The 23864-nt window shown below is 37.6% G+C and overlaps 1 protein-coding gene and 1 pseudogene across 1 annotated transcript; both read left to right on the forward strand.

Annotated features, from left to right (window-relative positions):
• Positions 1-2052: 2052 nt before the first annotated feature.
• On the forward strand, positions 2053-2825 carry LOC148212024 (putative CCR4-associated factor 1 homolog 7). The gene is made up of 2 exons (XM_088122995.1): positions 2053-2347; positions 2431-2825. The coding sequence occupies exons 1-2, from the start codon at positions 2053-2055 to the stop codon at positions 2823-2825; spliced, it is 690 nt and encodes a 229-aa protein (XP_087979121.1).
• A 7728-nt stretch (positions 2826-10553) lies between these two features.
• LOC148212025 (non-specific lipid-transfer protein P3 pseudogene) lies at positions 10554-14734 on the forward strand (annotated as a pseudogene).
• Positions 14735-23864: the final 9130 nt, after the last annotated feature.

Below are 23864 nucleotides of genomic sequence, written 5' to 3' on the forward strand. Positions count from 1 at the left end.
CTACCCAGTTTTAAAGGTTGTTTTGAACACTTTTTCATATCTTGTTTTTTGTGGAAAATAGTAAGTTATGAAGTGTTTTGGTATTGGAAAACAGTAAAATTTGGTATATAATATATATTACTTAATAAAAAATATTTATATGGTGAATTTTAAGAAAAATGTAAATATTTTCATTATAAAAAAAAAGAAAAAAAGTGAAAAAAAATAAGAGAACTTGAAAAATACTAACAATTGAAAATTTTAGGGTTTCTTTTTCTAGAGAATTTCAAAATGAAATCCTCAATAAACATTTTTTTTAATATTGTCCAGAAATATCTATATGAATAAATGTGCTTTTTTATTATTTTTTATTTTTCTTTAAAAATATTAAAGGAAGAAAAATAATTAATATTTTGCAGGGTCATTTAATCCACTCCAATAACGTTAATGAAAGAGAATGTAAATCCATTTAAATGCATAAATTTAAAACATATATTTGTTATTTTGCTGATAATGATAAATCAAATTTATTTATTGAGAATAGATATATCAATTTAATTTAGATGGATTAATCATGACATTTAATTAATTTTATCAAACTTCATTTCCTATATACTAAAATAAAACTAAAAATATCACATGCATGTGTTTCCCACTAGTTTCCTGCGAGACGAGTTTAACAGTAAAAGTTGGTATTGAAAATTATAGATTACTTAATCGAAAAATTTTTATGGCAAATTTTAAGAAAAAAATTGAAATATTTTCATTATACAAGAAAATGAAAAAAAAAAGACGAAAAGTCAAGAAAATAAGATATTGAAATGTTTCTCACTTATATTTTTAAAAAATATTAATAATGAAAAATTTTAAAGTTTTTTGAAGAGAATTTCATTCTTCTTTTTAATATTATCCAGAAACATCTATATAAAACTATATTAATCAAAGATGAATTCCTAAATAAAAAATTCAATAATATTTTAAATATTTAATTAATTATCTTATATTGTAAAAATTACGTTTGTAATTCTAAACTAAAATAAATAGATAATATTATTAATATTTTTTATATGGAAAAGAAAGAGGTATTCAAAATTCGAGACATGCCTACAAAATTTCTACTAACATCATTGAATCCACATTTTGAAACATTATTAAATAATATATTATTTTATTTAATGTGCCCAGATTATTCTTAAAGTATGAAAAAATTTCCATAATGCTATAATATTTGAATATTCCATTTCCCTATACCTTAAGTCCGTGTAGATGATGATTAAGGTAGGAAAAACAAAGTAAAAATATAAAATATTGTTTTTAACTAATTATTGGAAAAGATAAAAATTCTTAAATAATTATATCTTCGCGGTGATGTGGTTGAAATTCAAATTTATTTTTTTTAAATTGGAAAAAAAAAATATTAGGCCAAGTTGGACCTTCTTTTATGTTTTTTTTTTCATAGTACAAGAAGACAGGTTGTAAAAGACCAAACTAACATCTCAAAAATCAAACCAGCAGATATCAAGATGAAGGTGGAAATTTTTTGGTGCAAAGAGAAGCAACATATATAAGAAGCCACTTCCAAGGTGATGGAACAATCAAATTTGAAGAAATCAAGAGAATTTATGGGTGAAATGAATAGAAAAATTCCACATCAACACAATGGCAATACATTTAGAGTGATGATGTCCCCGAAAAACATGGAGAAAGAGATAGTTGGAAAGTCAACAACAGCTCCAAGATCCATCCGCCATAATCGAGAGGTTTGGTCTCACAATCTCCATGAAGAGTTAGAGCTGCTGAATGAGTATCTTCCAGAGTTTTCAGTAGTCGCCATCGATACGGAGTTTCCAGGTATTGATCGGTTGCTTAGATGGATGATTGAAACTGTTTTTTAAGTTTAGCTGAAAAAAAGTTTTTACACTCGTGAACTCGATTTATGAAACAGGATTTCTGTGGTGCACTCCGAAAGGCATCTCGGAGGAAGAATTCTACCATTGTCTCCGATTCAATGTGAACCGATTGAACATACTCCAACTCGGTCTCACACTCGCCGATCAGAAGGGAAATATAGCGATGACTTGGGAGTTTAATTTCAGAGATTTTGATCACGTTAGCGATATGGAAGACGTTTCTTCGCTCGATTCATTTCTGAAGAACAAGGGGTTTGATTTCTACAGATTGAAGAAATACGGAATAGCTCAAGAGGACTTCACTACCTTGTTTCTACCGATATGTCGTAGTGGTCAAATCAAGAGATGGATCACATTTCACGGCTTCTACGACATCGCTTATCTTCTCAAGCTGCTCAAAATCAAATCCATACCGATTTCCATGGCAACATTTGCTGCCACCGCTCAACATCTATTAGGTACTAATAAATGATCAATCAATTCAAAAGTTTTAATTTGATGTATTACGGTTAATTGAATGTTTTATATACATACTTGATAGGTACGGTTAGCGATCTGAAGCATATGGCTCGCTACTGTGATGGACTGCTTGACGGCGACCTAGGGCTCAAAAAATTGGCCAAGCTGCTCGACGTGAAGCGTATAGGCACTGCACATTTTGCCGGTTCCGATAGTTTACTCACAGCTTCAGTATACATCAAGATGAAGCAAATTTTCAAGCTTCCGCTAGAGCAATCCGAAGGGTTTCTCTATGGCTTGCCTTATCCGATTAAGGGTTTTCGGTCAGTCGTGAAGATTATCGATACATCCACCATGACTCCTCCTCCACCACTACCATCAAAGTTCTCAATGTTGTCTTTTCGCAGCTCTCCGCCGCTTTTGGTTGATATTAAGTCTAGCAAGTTAAATATTGGTCATTCAGTCGTAGTTGGTTGAATTTCTACTTCTAATTTTTCTTTATTTACCCTGTATGTTATTTACGGACATCCTTGTAATTCATTGTTAAGAAGGCAGATGTGAGGATGCTAAGGCACCAGGATGTTTGGGTGATCCCTTGTAACCAATAATTTTGAAAAATTTTGGAATTCTTCGAGGAAGAAGGCAAATAAAATGTATAAAAAATATTGAAATAAAAAATGTAAACTCAACACAGTTTTTATTTTCAGACTCTCACTCTGTCCTCCACCGCTGCAGCCAAGATGGATAAGGTCCTCCCAAGTCGTATTTCAGTGAAGAATTTACTGATTTGCTGATTTCTTCCCCCTTTTTGAGTAATAGATTTTACTGATTTGGCATTAAAATTACCACCTCATTTCTTACCCATCTTAAAAGATATCCCACATCATCAATTTGTTATTTTATTAAGGCTAGCTCAAGGGCCGGATCAAAATGAAACATTTTCAAAAGGACTGAAATGAACGTTTGTATAGTACAATGAATCAATAAGGAAAAAAAAAATATTTTAACCTTATTTTTTAAAAAAAGATAAATCTTTTTATTTTAGAAATTATTTTTAAAAAAGATAATTTGTTTCTCGATTTTAAAAAGAAATAGATTTGGTAAAGATTAATCATTTTATTATCTTTTTTTAAAAGTTTTGATAGGGTTTGTTTTAAAAACTCTATTAACGGTAACTTAACGGCGAAGACCAAAATAAACCATTTTTTAAAGTAAAGGGAAAAAATGAAAATTTTCAAAATATTGGGATCAAAATGAACCTAAGTTAAAAATATAGGGACCAAAAGAGTATTTTAATTGATCCTAAGCTTTTTCTCATTTGCTTGCCAAGCCAATGCATTTTGTGTGTTATTTTTTTATTATTTTCTTAAAATTTTCTTATGATTATCGATTTTTTTTTCACTACCTATTCATTTTGCTAATACTAAACTTTGTAGCATATTTGGTAATTCACATTCTATCTTTTCCCCAAAGAAGATAAGTAGGCATTATTTCAATTTTGAAAAGAAAAATAGAAGCTTTATAGATATAGAAAAGTCTTTCAAGTAAAAGTTTACCGAAATTTATAGGTTAAGATTTTGTAGTTTTTATTTGGAAAAGAAAATATTTTGTAGTATTGTTATTTAGGCTATTTACTTAATTGATATTGTGCTAAATATTAAATTATATTCAATATAAACCCTATATAATGAATTACAAAAAAGAAATGTATAATACTAAATTATCAGTAGCATGCCCTAACGAAACTTGTATTACTATAATTGTTAGTTGTTTTTTGGTCAAATGATAGATACAATAGAAAACAGGAAAGATTGTTTTGATTTATTTCTTCATATCAGAAGTAGAATTTGTAATGTGATGAAAATTAAATGCAGAATTTTGAAGACATTTTATATGATTGACGTATATTCTTTGAGAACAACAGAAATATCATCCTAAGTGTAACTGGATCTTTGACTCTTAAAACTTCAAACTCTGGAAATAAATATTAGCATGACTCAAAATAACCATAAACTCGTATAGTTATTTTAGTAGTACAAAATTCACTTTACTTTTCCTGGAGTGAGGCTTTTAGGCTCAACCTTTTGTTCCATAGATCGGGGCACTGGAGGAAGTAGTGATGTTGAAAGAGTATCAATAGTGATTTCACAATAAGATTCAAGGATTTTACTTTCTTCGATTGTGTATCCTAAAGAACCAAACAACGTAGGCCAGCATGAGTGCTGAATAATACTTATAGCTTGACAACAATTGTGTGTTGGGGGTGACAATCATAACGCCACGTGGAGTTCACGGATACGTCCACCTGTACGCGTTTAAATCCAAGTCCACCTCGAACCTGTCCGAGGTGGCACACTTAGCCGAATTCCTATTTTGTTAACCATCTCGCAGTGTGACCTATCCTTAGGTCCGACATACAGGTTGGGACATGTCGGACCTGACCTCCAACACCTATAATTGTCGATCAGAAGGGCTGTCGAATCTCCAACCTATAAATAGAAGGCACCATTTCTATGGACAGGTATCACATATTCTATCTCTAACTTTATATTGAGTCAGAGCTACTTACTGACTAGAGTTTTCACCTTTTGTGCGAGTCATCCCAACGAGGCAATCAGCCATTCCACGTGGCCAACCTTGACTGGTCAGATCTCGTTTGATTATTCACGTAGACAAATTGGAACCTAAATAAGTTACATCATTAAGGAAGAATGTGATGACTTACATCAATGCATGCTTGGAGTTGATCTAAAGATCTTCAATTATTATCTGATGCCTCACCATCCTAATTTTAGTCGTGCTTCCAAACTCGCTTTAGGGTTTGGCCTTGAATCAACCCTGGATAAGAAAATGAGAGCTATAAAACACGTGGTGACAAAGAGATTCAAAAGCTACGTCCTTTTGTCAACAAAATTGGATTGATGAAAATTAAGAGTATGATAAAGTAAGATGAAATTTATTCGTTAGGTTTTTAGTACAACATGTGAGGTGGAGGATGGAATCCCCGATCTCTTAATTAATTTGCTTTTGTGAATTTATCAATTGAAATGTATGGTTTATATAGAGAAGATCATATTTAATACGCGATTAATTTATGAAGGAAAGTTAAAAAGATTATGTAACATACAATTAATTGTGCAAGAGTTATGCTGATTATGATTTGAGGTATATGCCAATTACCGCTACGCTATGCTTGCGTTGGCGATTATTCTCTTGAAATTGATTAAACACTAGCAATAATAATTTAAACGTTTTACTATTGTCTTTTTTGTTTGCTCGTTTTAGCTTTCCGCCCTTTCAATCTCTCAAATGTAAATTTATTTTAGAGAAAAATCAACAAATTTTATTTTATTTTATTTTGGTACTTAATATGACATTTTCTCTTAATTATTATTAATTCGATAAATATAATTTGTAATAAGACCATAGTAGATTTTTGTACTTTAATTTAATTTTTATCAGAATGTTATTAGCTCTTTATACAAAATACAACAATATGTGGGGGTGGAATTCGAATACACGATCTTTTAGTCGGTGATTTATGCTTTAACCAATTGAACTAAGCTTAGGTTTGACCTTTATGCTATTATTATTATTTCAAAACATGGGGGAAGAAAATTGATTACCTCTTTATATACAAAATATCTTCAAAATCTATAATTCTCTATTTAGAGCCCATAATAAGTTGTATCTGCATTTTATTTGTTGAGCTCTCTCTGACTTGAATTTTCCTCTAAAATTACACTTTAGATTATTCTTTTAATATCTGCAACCTTATCACAAAATATATTAAATTTTATTCATTAAATTTGAAAATTTAAACATAATTTATTATTAAGATGTAAAATAAATATATAAAATATGAGTGTATTTTGCATCTTTATCAACCTGGTCGAAATAAGTATTATTCACCCAAATTTATATATGTAAACAGTGGTCTAGGCTTCTCAGCAACAACGTCGATTGATGAGGAACACGGACTAGAACACAAAGTTTCTCTTATTCAGATGTGAAAGAGGATACCTCTTTCGGTATCTTGACAAAAAGAAAACCGAACGAATATGGGAACAAAAAACGAAAGGGTTAAGTGGGAAGCAACAATGTTTGGTAAAGAAATGGAGGAGAGACGACGAGAAGAGAGAATAAGATAGAAAATCTAACCACCATAAAAAGATTATTAAATTAATATATTTTACCAAATCAATTACCGTCAATAATTTAATACATCATCGATCAAAGAATCTTAGAAACCAATTATAACTATTTTATAATTCTCAGAGACAAAAAGTGTCAATACCGCTATTCTAAACCTCGGGACTAAAAATATATTTTATCCGATCAATTTTATACAGTGACACATGGTTGGGTCTTTTTCTATCTTGGGATTGGTTGGCCAGGCCATTCGTTTGGTTCATTTAATCCAATTCATACATATGCAGGCCCATCATCAATGATTTCCCATTCCCACCCCTATGCTCTTTCATATTTGTTTAAATTTTAAAAGTTCTGTACAAATCTTTACTACAACGACATTAGTCATTACATAGGCGCAATAGCATACACAGAACACAGTAATTGACACCTATTCATTATCTTGATGTTTGAGGTTCAAACGTCATGTTCCTAATGTGATGTAAAAGAAACACTTTATTTTAAGTATTTTTCTCTAATTTTTAAGAGTAGGGTAATTAAGTAGGATAGCTTAAATAAATAGCATTAGTTGATCCACAAGAGAAGAGAAGATTTGGTAATGGAGATGATGATGAGGAAGATGACGGGGCGATGGTAATGGGAAGATAATGGAGATGGTGGTGGTTGTCTTTAATCTATTGATTGAACTGTACTCTGTAATTATAATTTATCTACCATTTCGTTAAATTGGAGCGCTTTTATATGGCTTCCTTCTTTTATATGTTTCTCACATACCCTCTCAATGAAATGCTTTTTCCTTTAAAAAAAATTGGTTCATAGTGTCCCTTGTGTATATATATATATGAGCATTCCTCTTTGCCTTGCTTGACTTTCAATTTTCACTAACTATGTTTTTTCGTTTCCCTTTTCTTTTAAACTAGCTTCTTCATCCATTCAAATTAAAAAAGTTCTTTTTTCTCTTAATGATTACCATCCCACACCTACGAATGGACACTAGCATATGCAAATAATTTACAAATACGTAATTCCAAGAATTTTTAAATGAAATGAGAATTAATGAAGAAATTATGAAAGCAGGAGGTCAATTTGTAAATGAAGAACGTGATATCACTTATCTTGAACTATTGGCAATACGCAAAGGTCTGGAAGCGGCTATAAATTTCTGCTTCAACACCCATCATCTTTGAAATTGATTCATCAGAAGTAGCTCATCTCATCCAAGGGATTCGAGACAACATCAATGAGGTTTGGTGGTTTTGAGGATGCTGAGTTGGTTTATGATGTCCCAATGGTCAATTTAGCTCTTAATGATTTGTTGTAGTTTTTGTTGTTATCCTTTTATCAAAAAAAAATAATAATTTTGTCACATCTTGCACGCTCTAGTAACTTTTTGTGATAGGTTGTCAACCATGAGTGTCCACTTATTTTGGGATAGATTGTGAACCATGAGGGTCCACCTATTTAGAAGCCCAAACATACTTGCTCCAAGTAAATTTCCCCGACTACAAATATGTCACATATTATAGCTTTAGATAAAATGATGATATAATCATAGATTTGCCACGTTTTGGTCTTGGATACGGTGATGATCTTGTGGCCAGAATTTTGTCACATCTTGTACTCTCTAATAGCTTTTATAGCTTTTGGTGATCCAAAGAAACTCTTCAACAAGTATAGTGACCTCTAGAAATTTCTTGAGCAAGCTTGATAAAATTTTATTTAACAATAAAGACCATAATTCATCTAATGCTCTTCCTCCATTCAATTACACAACCAAGTACTCACAACACTCGTAGCAAAAGAAATGTTTTTCCTGCGATAACTATTTCTTCTAGTAAGATTAATGTCAAGGTGAACCACCAGTAAATTAGTGAATAGATTTTATCTTTAGCTACCATCACCATTTCTAGTGTAAGATCACTAATATTAAGATTTAAACCCAGGTGCTCAAAAGAGACTATACACATGCATACTATGTACGTCAAGCGTGACAAATTTGATAATTTATAGTTAAACTAATAACTAGTAATAGAATGTATTTCGAAGTTCAAGGGGCGCTCGAGCCAAAGGAACATTCGATGTAATTGTAAGGTGCAGCGGATGGATTTCCATTCATTTTAACCACAGCCGCAGGTTCAAACGCACAAGATCTATTGATCTTGATTCCTATATAATTAATAAGTAGCACTGGTAACGCATATATTTCTTTGTGTTACCATAAAAAGGCAAACAGCCCAAGGAAAGAGTTTGGTTACAATTACAACACAGTCAAAATGTTTGTCTCTGAGATTGTCATAAACAAGAAAGGTAAACACAACATTAACTTTCACATGGAACCAAGATGAAAATATCGTAAGTTTGAACCTTGGAATTTTTTTTTGGAAAGTCAATTTAAGGCTCCTACAAATCTGCTGTACGGCAAAATTTGGGAAAAGCTAGCTAATACGTACACACTAGAAATTTAACATAACATTTATTTGATCTATACTATTCTCAAACACCCATCTCTAGATAATCAATTCTCCTGAGGCATGCAATAAAATGTGTAAAACCCAGTTGACTTTCGTTCATAGACTAAGACCCAAAATTTAATTAATAGTTAAAATCAATCATAGTCATGGTATTAAAATATCCGTCAACATTCATTTCTATGTATCCATGGGTTCAATATCGACAGGAGGATAAATCGACATTTCCAGAAATATTTATAATTTTAAGTTTTTTTTATGATTTTTTTATTTTTATATTTTTTACATGAATGTTTATCGACATCAACATTTTAACGACAGGTTTAAGAGTGATTTTTTTTTTAACAACAACTTTTGTATGTTTTTCTAACATATCTTCTAATGAAATTGTTCGATATCTTTAAAAAAAATAATAATAATAAAATCGTTTGGGATTTTGACAAGGGTAGAATCACTTTTACGCATGTGTCAAAATTACTTTCATTTTAAATTATAATGTTTGGCTACGATACATAATAATAATAATATAAAATTAGTTGTTAAAAGGGTTATTGCTTTAATTTTCAAAATTGTCTTTGTACTCAATTTATTTTCACTTTAAATTTTGAGAAATTTTTTTTATCTTTTCTAAAATTTTTGTCCGACTTATATTTATCTTTAATTTTGTTTATTGATCTCTCTAATTTTTTCTCTAAAATTTTTGTAATCTCTCTAAATGTTTAGCTCTAATCTCTGTTTTAAGTTTATTTTTCTGTCTAAAATTTTTGTCTCCAAATTTTTGTTTCCCTCCAACTTCTCTCTTTCTAAAAAATTTTTCAAATTCAAAATCATTTTTTATTACATAAAAATCACTTGAAAAGTGTGTAACTAATAAGCCGTTTGTTTTTCGGGAATGTAGATGCTTAGAATTTCAAATGTCCGAAATTTTAAATGTTCGGCATCTTCAGATAACTACGTTTGTTTCGTAGAAAAATTTATGAGGATACCCGGGAATATTTGGATAGTCACATTTGTTTTGCGAAATTAATGTGTTAAATTGATAGGATGTTCCAAAAATGACCTTACGAATATTTATATAATTAATAAACTCATTTAATATAATAGATTTATTTGAATTAACTTTTTTTTTATTTTTTTATATGTTATTTTATAAAACAATTTAATTCATATTAACTTAATATATATTTCATTTTCAACTTTAATAGTTTTCCAAAAAGACAATCATATAATTTATGCTATCTTGGGTGAAATTTATTTATCATGTCATCACATTATATTTTTTTAAGAGGAAAAATATCACAAGTATCTTGGTCTTAAAAAAATGTTGCTTTAAAATTATATATTTATGATAATAAAGATTATTGATAAGGTAATTCCTTCAAAATATTAAAAATAAATTGAGGCATAATTTAATTACAATTTATTTTACATATAAATCTAATGTAGAAATGTACTTAATATCATAAAGTTGTTTATTAGATCATGGGTACATTAATTTATTTTAATTATAAATTTAAAAATTTTCAATAAAAATTGTTTGAGGAAAAATTAAAAAATTGATGAAAGAAAATATATCGACAAAAAAATGAAGGGCAAAAATGTAAAAAGTGAATGCCCTCAATACGGGATCTTGGAAACTCGTGTTTCAAAAGGCATCAAAATGCCTCTTGTATGGGCATCCTATGATACCATGGTATCTCAAGATTGTCAGGTATCTTGCATTCCCAAAAAGCAAACGTGGGAATAATCCAGATGTCCGTCCAAGGCGAATCTCGAATTCCCACGAAACAAACGGCCCCTGTTTCTCGGGAATGTAGATGACCGACATCTAGAGATGCCTGAAATTTCAGATGTTCGGAATATTAGATGCCTGGCATCTTCAGATAACCACGTTTGTTTCGTAGGAATATTTTTAAGGATATCCGGAAATATTTGGATAGCCACGTTTCTCATACAGGATTTATTCTTAGGAATATGTTAAATTTATAGAATGTTGCAAAAATGCCTCACAAATATTTATATAATTTATAAATTCATCTAATATAATAGATTTATTTGAATTAATTTAATATTTTTATTTTTTATATGTTATTTTATAGAACAAATTAATTCATTATTAATTTAATATAAGTTTCATTTTCCAATTTTAATAGTTTTCCAAAAGGACAATTATATAATTTATGTTATCTTGGGTAAAATTTATTTATCATATCATTACATTATTTTTTTTTAAGAGGAAAAATATCACGGGTATGTTGGCAGTAAAAAAAATGTTGCTTTACAATTATATTTTTATGATAATAAATATTATTAATAATGTAATTCCTTCGCAATATTGAAAATAAATAGATATATTATATAATTTAATTGTAGTTTATTTTACAGGTAAATCTAATGTACAAATATACTTAATAGCATAAAGTTATTTATTAAATGATGAGTATATTAATTTATTTTAATTATAAATTTAAAAATAAAAATAAAGACATTTTTTAGGAAAAAATTTTAAAAAATTGATGAAAGAAAATATATGGAGAAAAAAGTGGAGGGCAAAAATGTAAAAAGTTGATGCCCTCAACATGGGAATCTTAGAAACCCGTGTTTCAAAAGGGCATCTAAAACTCGTAAGATGCCTCCCGTGGACATCTCGAGATACCTGAATATCTTACATCACTACAAAACAAACATGGGAATCGAGATACCCGTCTCACGAGAATCTTGGATTCCTACCAAACAAACAGCCATTTTCTCAATAGTGTGTAACTAAAAGTTAATTAAAATAATTATATAAAAATCAATTACCATTATTTTTTATTATTTTTTATTTTTGCTAAAATTACTTATTCTGAGACATTCTCAAACATGAAACAGGCCTAAATCTCAGGTAGAAAATTAAAATTGAATCCAAACCTCTCAAATAAGAAATCTATTTACTTCTAATAACCATTTAAGTTTTTGGTTTTTGTTTTTTTTTTATTTTTAGTTTTTAGTTTTTGGTTTTCTATTTTTAAAAAACAAAAATCATGTTTGATAACGATTTTTTGTTTTTAGTTTTTATAAAACAAAAAACCAAAACATGTTTGATAACCATTTTTAGTTTTTTGTTTTTAAAAAGTTAGAAAATAAAATACATATTAGAGAGAGAAAATTTTGTGTATAGTAGAGATGACAATGGTGTGGGTGCGAGTGAGGATGCTCTCCTTGATTCTCGGGCTCGTAAAAATTTTTAGTCTCCGTCTCCACCTCGTTCTTGGGTCCGAGTGATGTTCTCAAGAAAAATTATCGGTTTTATAATTGTTTTTAATTATTTTTAGAATTTAAGTATAAAAAAAGTGTACTAAATATATATTAATTATTTAAAAAATGGAATCGGGGACGGGGACGAGGCCGGGACATGCATTTTATATTTTTGTGACCCGACCCTACGGAAATTTTTGTCTTCCCCTAATGTAGAGACATGAAAATAGAGATGTAAATAAACTTTGGAAGATAAATTTTAGAGAGATAAAAAAATATTTAGAAAAAAAATAGTGAAAGAAAAGTTAAAGATAAAAACAGAACCCTCAAAATCCTATGTTTGGAACTCTAATCTATCCATTAATCATTCCTTTCAAGAAAAATAAATTAATTAATAAGACAAAAAGATAAAAATTTTGAAAAAAAAATAAAGTCGAGAGGAAAATATATGTTAAAAAAATTATAAAGAAAGAGAAAAATTATAGTAGAAACAAATTTAGAGATAAAAACAAGATTCAAAATATATTTTTTATAGAAAATAAATAAATACAAAGATAAATAAAAGTTACAGGGAAAGAAAATTGAAAGAGAAAATAAAATATAATTTTTAGAGGAAAAAATAGATTACGAAGAAAAAGAAAAGTTGTAAAATATGAAATTTTAGAGAGAAAAAAGTTAGGAAAAATATTACATTTTTAGAGAGAGAAATGAAACTGGTCTGTTAGAAAAAAAAAACAAAAATACAGAAAAAATTGGAGAGAGACAAATAACAATAAATATTCAAAATATGAAACTTTAGAGCGAGAAAAATAAAGTTTGTAGAGAGAAATTTAGAAATAAAAAAATTAGAATGAAAAATAAATTTTTAGGATAAATATGAGAAAGAAAAAAAAAAGTTGAGCAGTAGAAGAAAAATTGAGATTTTGGAAAAAAAAACCTGTTTTTGAAAACTATTTTTTTTTTAAATTTACATAAAATTTCAAAATGGTTTTTGAAAAACAAAAAACAGACAATTGAATTGATTATCAAACAATCATGTTTTTGAAAAACTAAAAACCAAAAATAAAAAACGACAAACAATCATGTTTTTGAAAAACTAAAAATCAAAAATAAAAAACGAAAGGGTTATCAAACGGGTCCTAAGTTATCATAATCAAACTTCTCAAGTTTTATGCTTACGGTAGAACAAAAAAAATTTTGCCAAAAAAAATAAAAAATAAAACCTCCCCGATGACGACTACCTTAACTTCAAGCTTCAAAATCAATCATCTTTTTTTTTTCTTTTAAAAATATGTATAACATAGAACTAAATGTGCAAAGGTTATTATGTCAAAAAAAAAAAAGTGCAAAGGTTATGCTTTATTATTTCTAATTGATTACACACTACAATAATTTATACGATTTACTATGTCAATTTTGTTTGCTTTTCTTTTTGCCTTCACACCCTTTCAACATCTCAACCGTAATTTTTTTTTTAAAGAAAAATCAGCAAAATCTTTTGGTACTTAATATAATATGACATTTTCTTAACTATTCAGTATTAAATATAATTTGCACTAAAACCATTGTAGATATTTCTAACCATTGTAGATACAAATACCCAATCTTATAGTTTGACTTTTTTTTAATACTAACATGTAGGTTAGAAATTCGAACACAAAATCTTTTAGTCGGAGATAGATATCTTAACTAGTTGGACTATGCTCAAGTTGACTCTTCTCCCGTTAATTATTTAAGATCAGGATTATCAGGGCCTTCGGCAGCGTGCTGCAGTAGGATTAGGGGCCTCAACGCTCAAGCTTCCACCACGGTCGACCGTTGGATTGCTTGCAGCTGCTTGAACTCGGCTGTGGCTACCAACTCTGGAATCAACTTCGGCCTCGCCGCTGGCCTCCCCGCTAAGTGTGGCGTCAACATTCCATACAGCATCAGCCCCTGTTTGGGGAAGAGAATACCCTAGACACGTGGGGGACCCCTATTGGTGCTCCAAGATGACTCATGAGTCATGCCCAGCTCGGACCGTCGAGATTGCCACCACTAGCATTGACATGTGCTAAGTATAAGGGCCGAGGTGCGAGCTGGTCAAGGTCCGGTCTACCGAGAAGCTCGGCAGGGCTGATGTGAGCTACTGCCAGCAGCATGATTATCGGGTGTAACCGTCGGTCCCGAGATTACCGGGTGTAACCGACGGTCCCGAGATTGCCAGGTGTAACCGCCGCGAGATTAGCGGGACTACCACCCATAAGTAGAGGACCTCACTCCACGATCAGGTACGATGATTTCTTTGACCTCGAACTAAACTGGGAATCCGACCTATACTAACTTGATCGTCGGAGTGCTCACCCTTTTGTGCAGGTCCGCGCAAGTATTCAGATCGGTCCGGAATCCGAGTTTGAGCTGTAACCAGAAACACTCTGTTGTGCATAACCTTGCATAAACATTTGGCGCCGTCTGTGGGAAATCGACAATCTAAGTCATCCCAATTCTGTTAAACCAACACGCGAGCGAAAATGGTTCAACCAGCAAACTCGACCAATACGGCAGATCGAATGACTCTGGCTGCCAGCGATGCCCAACAGCGGGAGGTCGGAGCAGCAGTGGTAAAAGGGCAAGGTCACGATGGCCTAGCAACAGAACCCCTCCGCAGGTCGGCACGAATCACCGCGCCTGTTCTACCACCTGCGCACCCAAGGTCATCCAAGGCCACCCGTGGCCGAGGTGGGACCTCTAAGAAGGGCGCTCGGGGTCCGAGATCCTAACGAACATCGGGGAGTCTGGAATGGAAAAACTACTCAAACGTCCTGAGAAGCTTCGGGGAGCCCCGGAGAGGCGCAGCAAGGACAAGTATTGCCGCTTCCATCGGGAGCACGGCCATAACACGTCAGACTGCTGGGAGTTGAAGCGCCAAATTGAGGATCTAATCCAAGATGGCTACTTCAAGAAATTTGTGGGAAAGCCCAGGACCAGCTCGGCAGAGAAAAAGGAAGAGCGGAAGCGTTCGAGGACGCCGCCCCAGCGCACTGACCGACCTGCGGTCATCAATACCATTTTTGGAGGGCCAAGCGAGGGTCAGTCCGGACATAAAAGAAAGGAGTTAGCTCGTGCAGCCAGGCGCGAGGTGTGCATCATCAGGGAGCAGAGGCCGACCTGCCCAATCACCTTCGACAGTGCAGACTTGGAGGAGGTCCACCTGCCCCACAATGATGCACTTGTGATCGCTCCCTTGATTGATCATGTGGTGGTCAGAAGAGTGCTGGTAGACGGAGGCGCATCTGCTAACATCCTGTCCCTACCGACCTACCTCGCCCTGGGATGGACGAGGTCGCAATTGAAGAAAAGCTCGACACCACTGGTTGGGTTCTCTGGAGAATCGGTCATCCCAGAGGGTTGCTTCGACTTGCCGGTCACACTTGGGCAGGACCAAACTCAGGTCACCCAAATGGCCGAGTTCGTGGTGATTGACGGTAGGTCGGCCTATAACGTCATCTTTAGGAGACCCATCATCCACTCATTTCGGGCCATTCCCTCGACACTTCATCAAGTTTTGAAGTATTCCACCCCCAATGGCGTGGGCACGGTCTGAGGAGAACAGACCGCTTCGAGGGAGTGCTATGCCTCTGCACTCAAAGGCTCATCGGTCTGCGCCCTCGAAACTCTCGCCAGTAGAGATGGGACGCTCGAGTTCGAGGCCGACCTACCGAGGAGGGAGTTTGCCGCACCCACTGAGGAGCTCGAGCTTATTCCTCTGCTTAGTCCCGAGAAACAGGTAAGCATAGGAACTAAGCTGGGGGCCACCGATAGAGAGGAGCTAATCCACTTTCTCAGATCCAACTCGGACGTCTTTGCGTGGTCCCATGAGGACATGATTGGCATTGACCCGAAGATTATGACGCATCGCCTCAGCATAGATCCGTCATTCTGACCTGTAAAACAAAAAAGAAGACCTATAAACAAGGAGAGGAGTGATGTAATTGTTGAGGAAGTTAGAAAACTTTTAAAAGCTGAATACATAAGAGAAATTTTGTATCCCGAGTGGCTCTCCAATGTTGTATTAAATAAAAAATCTAACGGAAAGTGGAGAATGTGCGTAGACTTTACGAATTTAAATAAGGCATGCCCGAAAGATTGCTTCCCACTGCCGAGGATTGATCAGCTCGTGGACGCCACAGTCGGGCACGAACTGCTCACCTTCATGGATGCCTACTCTGGGTACAACCAAATCAAGATGCATGTCCCAAATCAAGATCATACCACATTCATAACAGACCAAGGTCTGTACTGTTACAAGGTCATGCCCTTAGGTTTAAAGAACGAAGAAGTGACCTACCAGAGAATGGTGAACAAAATGTTCGCCAAGCAGATCGGCCGGAATATGGAAGTGTATGTGGACGACATGCTCGTCAAGAGCAAGCAGTCTAAGTCGCATCTTTCCGATCTGACCGAAGCCTTCGAGGTTCTAAGGACATATCAAATGAAGCTCAACCCAGCTAAATGTGCCTTTGGAGTCTCTTCGGGAAAATTCCTTGGCTTCATGGTGAACCACCAGGGGATCGAGGCCAACCCCGAAAAGATTAAAGCCGTGCTCGAGATGGAGGCACCCAAAACGCTGAAACAGCTTCAGTGCCTCAATGGCAAGATTGCAGCCCTAAACCGGTTTGTTTCAAGATCGACAGATAAGTGCCTCCCTTTCTTCAAAGTCCTACGAAAGAAAGGGCCGTTTGAATGGACATTAGAGTGCGAACAAGCATTTCAGCAATTGAAGAGCTACCTCTGTTCGGCACCTTTGCTCGCCAAGCCCCTGCCAGGAGACAAGCTCCAGTTGTACTTAGCAGTGTCTGACAGTGCCGTCAGCTCGGCCCTAATCAGGCAAGAGGAAGCGCGGCAAAACCCGGTCTACTACACAAGCAAGGCTATGACCGAAGCCGAGACCAGATACCCTCAAATGGAAAAGTTGGCTCTCGCTTTAGTCACCTCGGCCCGACGGCTTAGACCATACTTCCAAGCCCATACTGTAGTGGTGCTCAATAACTTGCCCCTAAAAAACATCTTCCATAAGCCAGAAGCTTCTGGACGCCTGATGAAGTGGGCAACGGAGCTAAGTGAGTACGACCTCCAGTTCAAACCCAGAGCTGCGTTGAAAGGACAAGCAGTGGCAGACTTCATAGTCGAGCTCACACCACCTTCCGAGTTGGGCGAGTCCGACCTACCGTGGGCAATCTATGTCGACAGATCCTCCAATGAGAAGGGGTGCGGGGCCGGGGTCCTCTTGCTCGGACCAGGAGGCGAGCGATTTGAGTATGCCTTGAGGTTCGGCTTCCGGACTTCCAATAACGAGGCTGAGTATGAAGCATTTATTGCCGGTCTACGAATCGCCAGAGCATTGGGGGCCTCTTGTGTTAAGATCTTCAGCGACTCCCAGCTGGTTGTGAGCCAGATCACGGAAGAGTACCAAGCCAGGGACTCCCGAATGGAAAAGTATTTGGGCAAGGTCAGATCGTACCTCGCCCAATTTCGAATTTACGAGGTAAGTCGGGTTCCCCGAGCAGAAAATTCTAATGCCGACGCCTTGGCCAAGTTAGCATCAGCGTACGAGACCGACCTGGCCAGGTCGGTCCCCGTCGAGATCTTCGATAATCCCTCGATCTCGGAGCCAGATCTGATGGAGATCGACGCTCCAAAGCCCTCATGGATGGACCCGATTGTGGACTTCATTAGGGGCAATTCACCACAAGACCCCAAGGAGCGCAGAAAGTTGGTAAGGCAAGCAGCTCGGTTCGTGGTCCGAGGTGGAGCGTTGTACCGACGCGGCTTTTCCCTGCCTCTATTGAAATGCCTAACCCCTTAAGAGGGCTTATACGTCCTCAGAGAAATCCACGAAGGAGTGTGCGGCAATCACTCAGGCGCCCGGTCGCTGTCAGCCAAAGTGATCCGACAAAGATACTATTGGCCGACCCTCAGCCAGGACGCCAAGAAGTTCGTTAGAACTTGCGACAATTGCCAACGCTACGGAAACATAATCCACCAACCTCCCGAGCTGCTCACCCCCATCTCGGCCCCATGGCCATTCGAGCAGTGGGGGGTAGATATCATTGGTCTTTTCCCTTTGGGCAAAGGCCAGACCAAGTTCGTTGTGGTTGCTGTGGACTGCTTCACAAAGTGGGCCGAGGCCGAGACACTCTCCCACATAACGAAATCCAGAGTCACGTCCTTTGTATGGACAAATATCATATGTCGCTTTGGTATACCGAAGGCCATTGTGACAGATAATGGGAAGCAGTTTGACAACGCAAAGTTCAAAGACTTTTGCAGCAAGCTTGGCATAAGTCACCTTAGCTCGTCCCCCGCACATCAGCAAGCAAATGGGCAAGTGGAGGCAGTCAACAAGATCATCAAGCGAGGCATCAAACTTAGACTGGACTCCAAGAAAGGCAGGTGGGCCGAGGAGCTACCAGAGGTTCTATGGTCATACCGGACCACCCAGAGGGAATCGACGGGTGAGACCCCATTCTCCCTGGCCTTTGGCTCCGACACTGTAGTCCCGGTTGAGATCGGCATGCCATCTGACACAGTAGAGCATTACGAGCCTACAGCAAATGAGGAAGAGCTGCTCCTCAACCTCGACTTATTGGAAGAAAGAAGAACAATGGCCCAGCTACGCCTGGCGGAATAGCAGGGCAGAATGGCCAGACACTACAACGCCCGCGTTCGACCTCGTACCTTCCAGGTCGGACATCTGGTCTTAAGGAAGGTCCAAACCCATGTGGGTGCCCTTGATCCGACCTGGGAGGGGTCGTTTGAGGTCAAGGGAATAGTCCGACCTGGGACGTACATATTGGCCGATCTGAAAGGAGACGTCCTCGCGCACACGTGGAACGCGGAGCACCTGAAGCGTTATTAAATCCTTGAAATGCCAAAATGGTTTTCAATGGATATGTAAAAACTATTTCAAAAGAATTATGATCGGAATAAGCATGATGATTTAATTCCATGATTCCGAGTTCGACCAGAAATTAAATGGGGGCCACGGACTCCCACACCATCACATTCCAGCAGTCAGTTAAAATTCAATCCTCCAAAACCTAAGGGTACGAGGTGCGATGCCAAAACCGTCAGTGAACTTAAAATCCAAACCTTCAAGGCAAGGGGGCGATGTGAAAAGTTCAGAACGATCAAGCCTTTGAACCTGAGGGTACGAGGTGCGATATGAAGAACAGTTATGGACTTAGGATTTCAGCCTTTTAACGTTTTTAAGTTAAAGGTGTGATGTTAAAAAGTCCAAAGTTGGTGCAATGCATTGAATACTAGACAGCGATTCGAATTCAAAATTTCAAGTATTTTAATTAATGGCGCGACCTCAAAGGTACGAGGCGCGAGGTGACATTGGCTTCAACTTAACGAAAAAGCGAAGAAAGAAGGCAACAAAGTAAAAGCAAATGAGAAGCCTCTTTATTGAATGGAGAGCAGAGCCAAGGCTTATAGACCTTGCAGCTCTGCCCTGACACTTACAAACAAAAGAAGAGAAGAAAGACAGAGAAAGGCCTCATGAAAGGTGATCGCCTAAGAGCCTGCTTAAGGAGCGCCCTTCTGAGTGGTGCCGATCTGGTCCTCTTCGAGGTCGGAGTAGTCAGAGTCCAGATCTCTGACATACTTATCCACCAATGGGGGCCAGGGGTGCCGTTAGGCCCAGACGCCCACTGCTCAGCATACCTCTTCTTCAGACCATCGAGATCGATCTGAAGGTCAGGCATGTCGGAAGCAATACCCTTCATGAAAAACTTGAAGCCCGTGTCAGAGAAGTCTTTGGCAAATCCATCGAAGTCAGGATGTTGCCTGAACGACTCCTCCAATAGGGCTCCATTGCTGAGGCGCTCCTTCGCCGTCTCCAGCTCGGCAGTCGCATGCTTCAGCTCCTCCTCCTTCGCTTCAAGCGCCTGGAGCATGTCGTCCTTCTCATTGAGGAGTTGGAACTTCTCCTTCTCCAAGCCCTTGGTGATAGCATGGGCAGCTCGGAGCTGGGCCTTGCGTCTGTCCTCTTCTTTCTTCAGCAGCTCGGCCTTGGCCTCCACCTCGGCCTTCAAAATTTCCACCTCAGAGTGAGCTTTCAGCAGCTCATCCTTCATGGTGGAAGAAGCAGCCTCCAAGGCAGCAGAGAACTCCTCTTTCTCCCTCGCTGCCAGAGCTTCCCTCCCATCCAGCTCGGCCTTTACAACCAGAGCCGATTGAATGGAAGCAACAAACGCCTGAGAAAAAACACCAAGAAGAAAGTTAGACCGAGCTACCTGTTAGGTAAATTGAGCAAAAATAAAAATATCAATCTTACCTCAGCGGCGTAGTCGATGGTCCTCTGCAAGACGGACCCCGGGTCACTTACAAATTTGGACGCTCTTCTGAGGCAGCGGTCCAAACTTGCAGCCGAGATGCGGGACACCTGGTCCCTCACCCCAGAACTTGACGGCTCGATTCTGAACCGTGCTGTCACGTCGGACGTCCCGCCCATCCTGGCCTCAGGGTCGTCCACCCGATCTGCGAAGCTCGCAGGCAAGACCCGACGAGCTCCGACCTCCAAGGGGGAGGTGGTCTTCTTCTTCTTCCTCCTTCGCTTCAGAGGGACTTCCTACCTCACCTCCTCGCCCAAGGGCGAGACGTCCACCGCTTCGGTCTCACCCCTGGGGCGCTTCTCCCTCCTCACCCCTGGGGCGCTGGATCTTCTGAGGCTGGCCCTACCACAGCAGGAGTGGCAGGTTCCGAACTCTGGGCGGCCTCAAGAGCATGGGCTCGGCCCTTGGACTTGTGTGTCACGTTGCTTGCAAATCCGCAAACCATGGCTGCAAAACAAAAACAGGAGTCAACACAAAGTTAGAGGAAAAAGGGGGGGAGCAAGCTCGGCATACCAAGTTCGGAGCTCGGCCTTGAAGATTCAATGGGACGAACTGCAGGGTTGTAATCTAGCAGCCCGGACTCAAGCAGCAACTTGTCGGTCACCAAGGTTCCGACCTTCCTACCTCTCGGAAAATGCTCCTTGTAATATTTCAGCGTGTCAAAGGAGGCTTGTGTAAGCTCGGGGACTGGTCGGATTGATATTGCACAAAGACAAAGTCCGAGTTAGGCCTGAATGACAGGAAAGAAAATCACAAAAAGTAAGAACTACTCCGTACCTAGGTTCCCAAACCTAGTGGGAACGTCAAAGAAGGAACGACCTGACTCGTCCTTTGCAAGCCATTCCCCAGAGGCGTAGAACCACTTCCTCACCCATCCCTTGATGGAGGTCGGCCCCTTAACTATACCTCATGCGCCTTTCCTTGCGCACATATAGTACCGACCGGGCTTCTTAGCTATCCTTTTCGCTTCGAAGCACGCGAGGAGCTGGTCTACGTCCAGCAGCTCGGCCTTTTCGTTGTCCCTAGCTCGTAACCAAAAAAGGATGGCCAAAGCGAAAATGACACCCCACCCATTGGGGGCCACTTGAGCCGGAGCCAGCCCAGTTCGGAAAAGAAACTCTTGGACGAAAGGGTGAAGGGGAAGTCTGAGGCCGTACTCAAACATTTTGAAGTAGAGAGTGACTCATCCCTCTGGAGGATTGTCAGCTCTCTCCCCCTCCTCCGGAATCCTGAGGAGGATGTTTTCAGGGATAGCGAACCCCCTACGGAGGGATCCGAGGTAGTGCTCGGGTATCCTAGAAGGGTATTCCAAACCCTGACCCGAAGTGGAAGCATCATTATCCTCCCCGTCATCGGAGAACCTAAAGTTTTCTATCTTCTCGAGCTCGGACTCTAACCTACGAGCTAAATCCTCATCGGATCCTAAGTCGCTGCTAAAAGAGGACGACATGGCAACTACGTTCGAAAGAGAAAGTGAGGGAAGAGACCGACCTACCAAGGGTTCGAACTGCCTTCAGATCGAACTCCAAGAATTCAGGAAACGTAAGGTATGACCTGAAGGATTGGGGGTATTTATAGCTCGTCGGAAAAATTTCCCCACCGTACACGTGTAATCAACGAGCGGCTAGGATCCTCCCGAAAATCCGAAGCGTCAGAATATTTGAATATTCCGACGATAAATCCACCGCAACGGTTATGTTTTCCCACGAATAGGAAGTCGCCACGCGTCCTAAGCAAGTCGAATGAACTTCTCTGCCAGGTCGAGATCGGACCAGACAGAGAGGGGGCCAATGTTTGGGGAAGAGAATACCCTGGACACGTGGGGGACCCCTATTGGTGCTCCAAGATGACTCATGAGTCATGCCCAGCTCGGACCGCCGAGATTGCCACCACCAGCATTGACATGTGCTAAGTATAAGGGCCGAGGTGCGAACTGGTCAAGGTCCGGTCTACCGAGAAGCTCGGCAGGGCCGATGTGAGCTACTGCCAGCGGCGTGATTATCGGGTGTAACCGTCGGTCCCGAGATTACCGGGTGTAACCGACGGTCCCGAGATTACCAGGTGTAACCGCCGCGAGATTAGTGGGACTACCACCCATAAGTAGAGGACCTCACTCAACGATCAGGTACGATGATTTCTTTGACCTCGAACTAAACTGGGAATCCGACCTATACTAACTTGATCGTCGGAGTGCTCACCCTTTTGTGCAGGTCCGCCCAAGTATTCAGATCGGTCCGGAGTCCGAGTTCGAGCTGTAACCAGAAACACTCTGTTGTGCATAACCTTACATAAACAACCCAACACCGACTGCTCAAAGATTCGCTGAGAATCCTCAATATCATATTCATACCATTATTAATTAATTAATAATATTAGGATATTTTGTGCAGTAAAATAAAAAAGGAATGCATGGCTTTGCTTTGCTGCTACTCCTCCCTCCTCCTCTCAACTCTCATGTTTGATGTTGCTTTCCAAGTTGGTTATAAAGAAAATTCATGGAACGGTGAGGGCTCCCCACTATTAACATTCGTTAGACATTTAATGGTATGATGTGGTGGTGAAGACAATATTTTTTATCCTCACCGTAGGAAGTCAGGTATTTTTCTTTTTATTATTTTATTAAAGCTTAATATCTCATCAACGTCTCACTTCTTCATTTTTCTCTCTTCGGTAGGGTTCACCTCCATTTTTTATCAATCCTGTTTTATGTTTTTTATTTCTATTTCACAACATCACATACAAATACATCTTTTTTTTTATATCACAAGTACCTCTTTTATTCATTTGTCTTTTTGCTTTTTTTTTTAATTTACTATATCATTTTATCTAAATTTAGTGTATCTTTCTTTCCAAATTTATTGTATATTTTTTTTTATGTTATTCTTGTTTCAAACAAACAAAACTTAGTATTTTTTTCACAATCCAAAGGTAGATACCACCGGTTGAAAGTTTAACTTAAAAAATAATTTGTCTTTTCATTTATTTTTTTCCTCATCTTTTAAATTAAATAACATCATCCACTTTTAATACTTCAACTAAATTGAGAGGTCAAAGATAATTAAATTAGTCTTTAACTATTGAAAGTCGATTAACCTGTTGAAATCAGTAAAAATAGAAGATAATGGTAAAGTCCAACCTATTGAAATAGTTAAAATAATCAATATTTCCTATTTTTAATTAATTTGAATTAAAAAAAAAGATCCAGTAAATTTGGATAAAAATATACAGTAAATTTTTAAAAAATAAGACAAATGAAGAGCAGAGAGGTATTTGTGATTATG

This window comes from Momordica charantia, assembly GCF_013281855.1.
Source record: "Momordica charantia cultivar OHB3-1 chromosome 4 unlocalized genomic scaffold, Mcharantia_2.0 BLBB01000004.1, whole genome shotgun sequence".
In the NCBI taxonomy this organism is placed as follows: domain Eukaryota; kingdom Viridiplantae; phylum Streptophyta; class Magnoliopsida; order Cucurbitales; family Cucurbitaceae; genus Momordica; species Momordica charantia.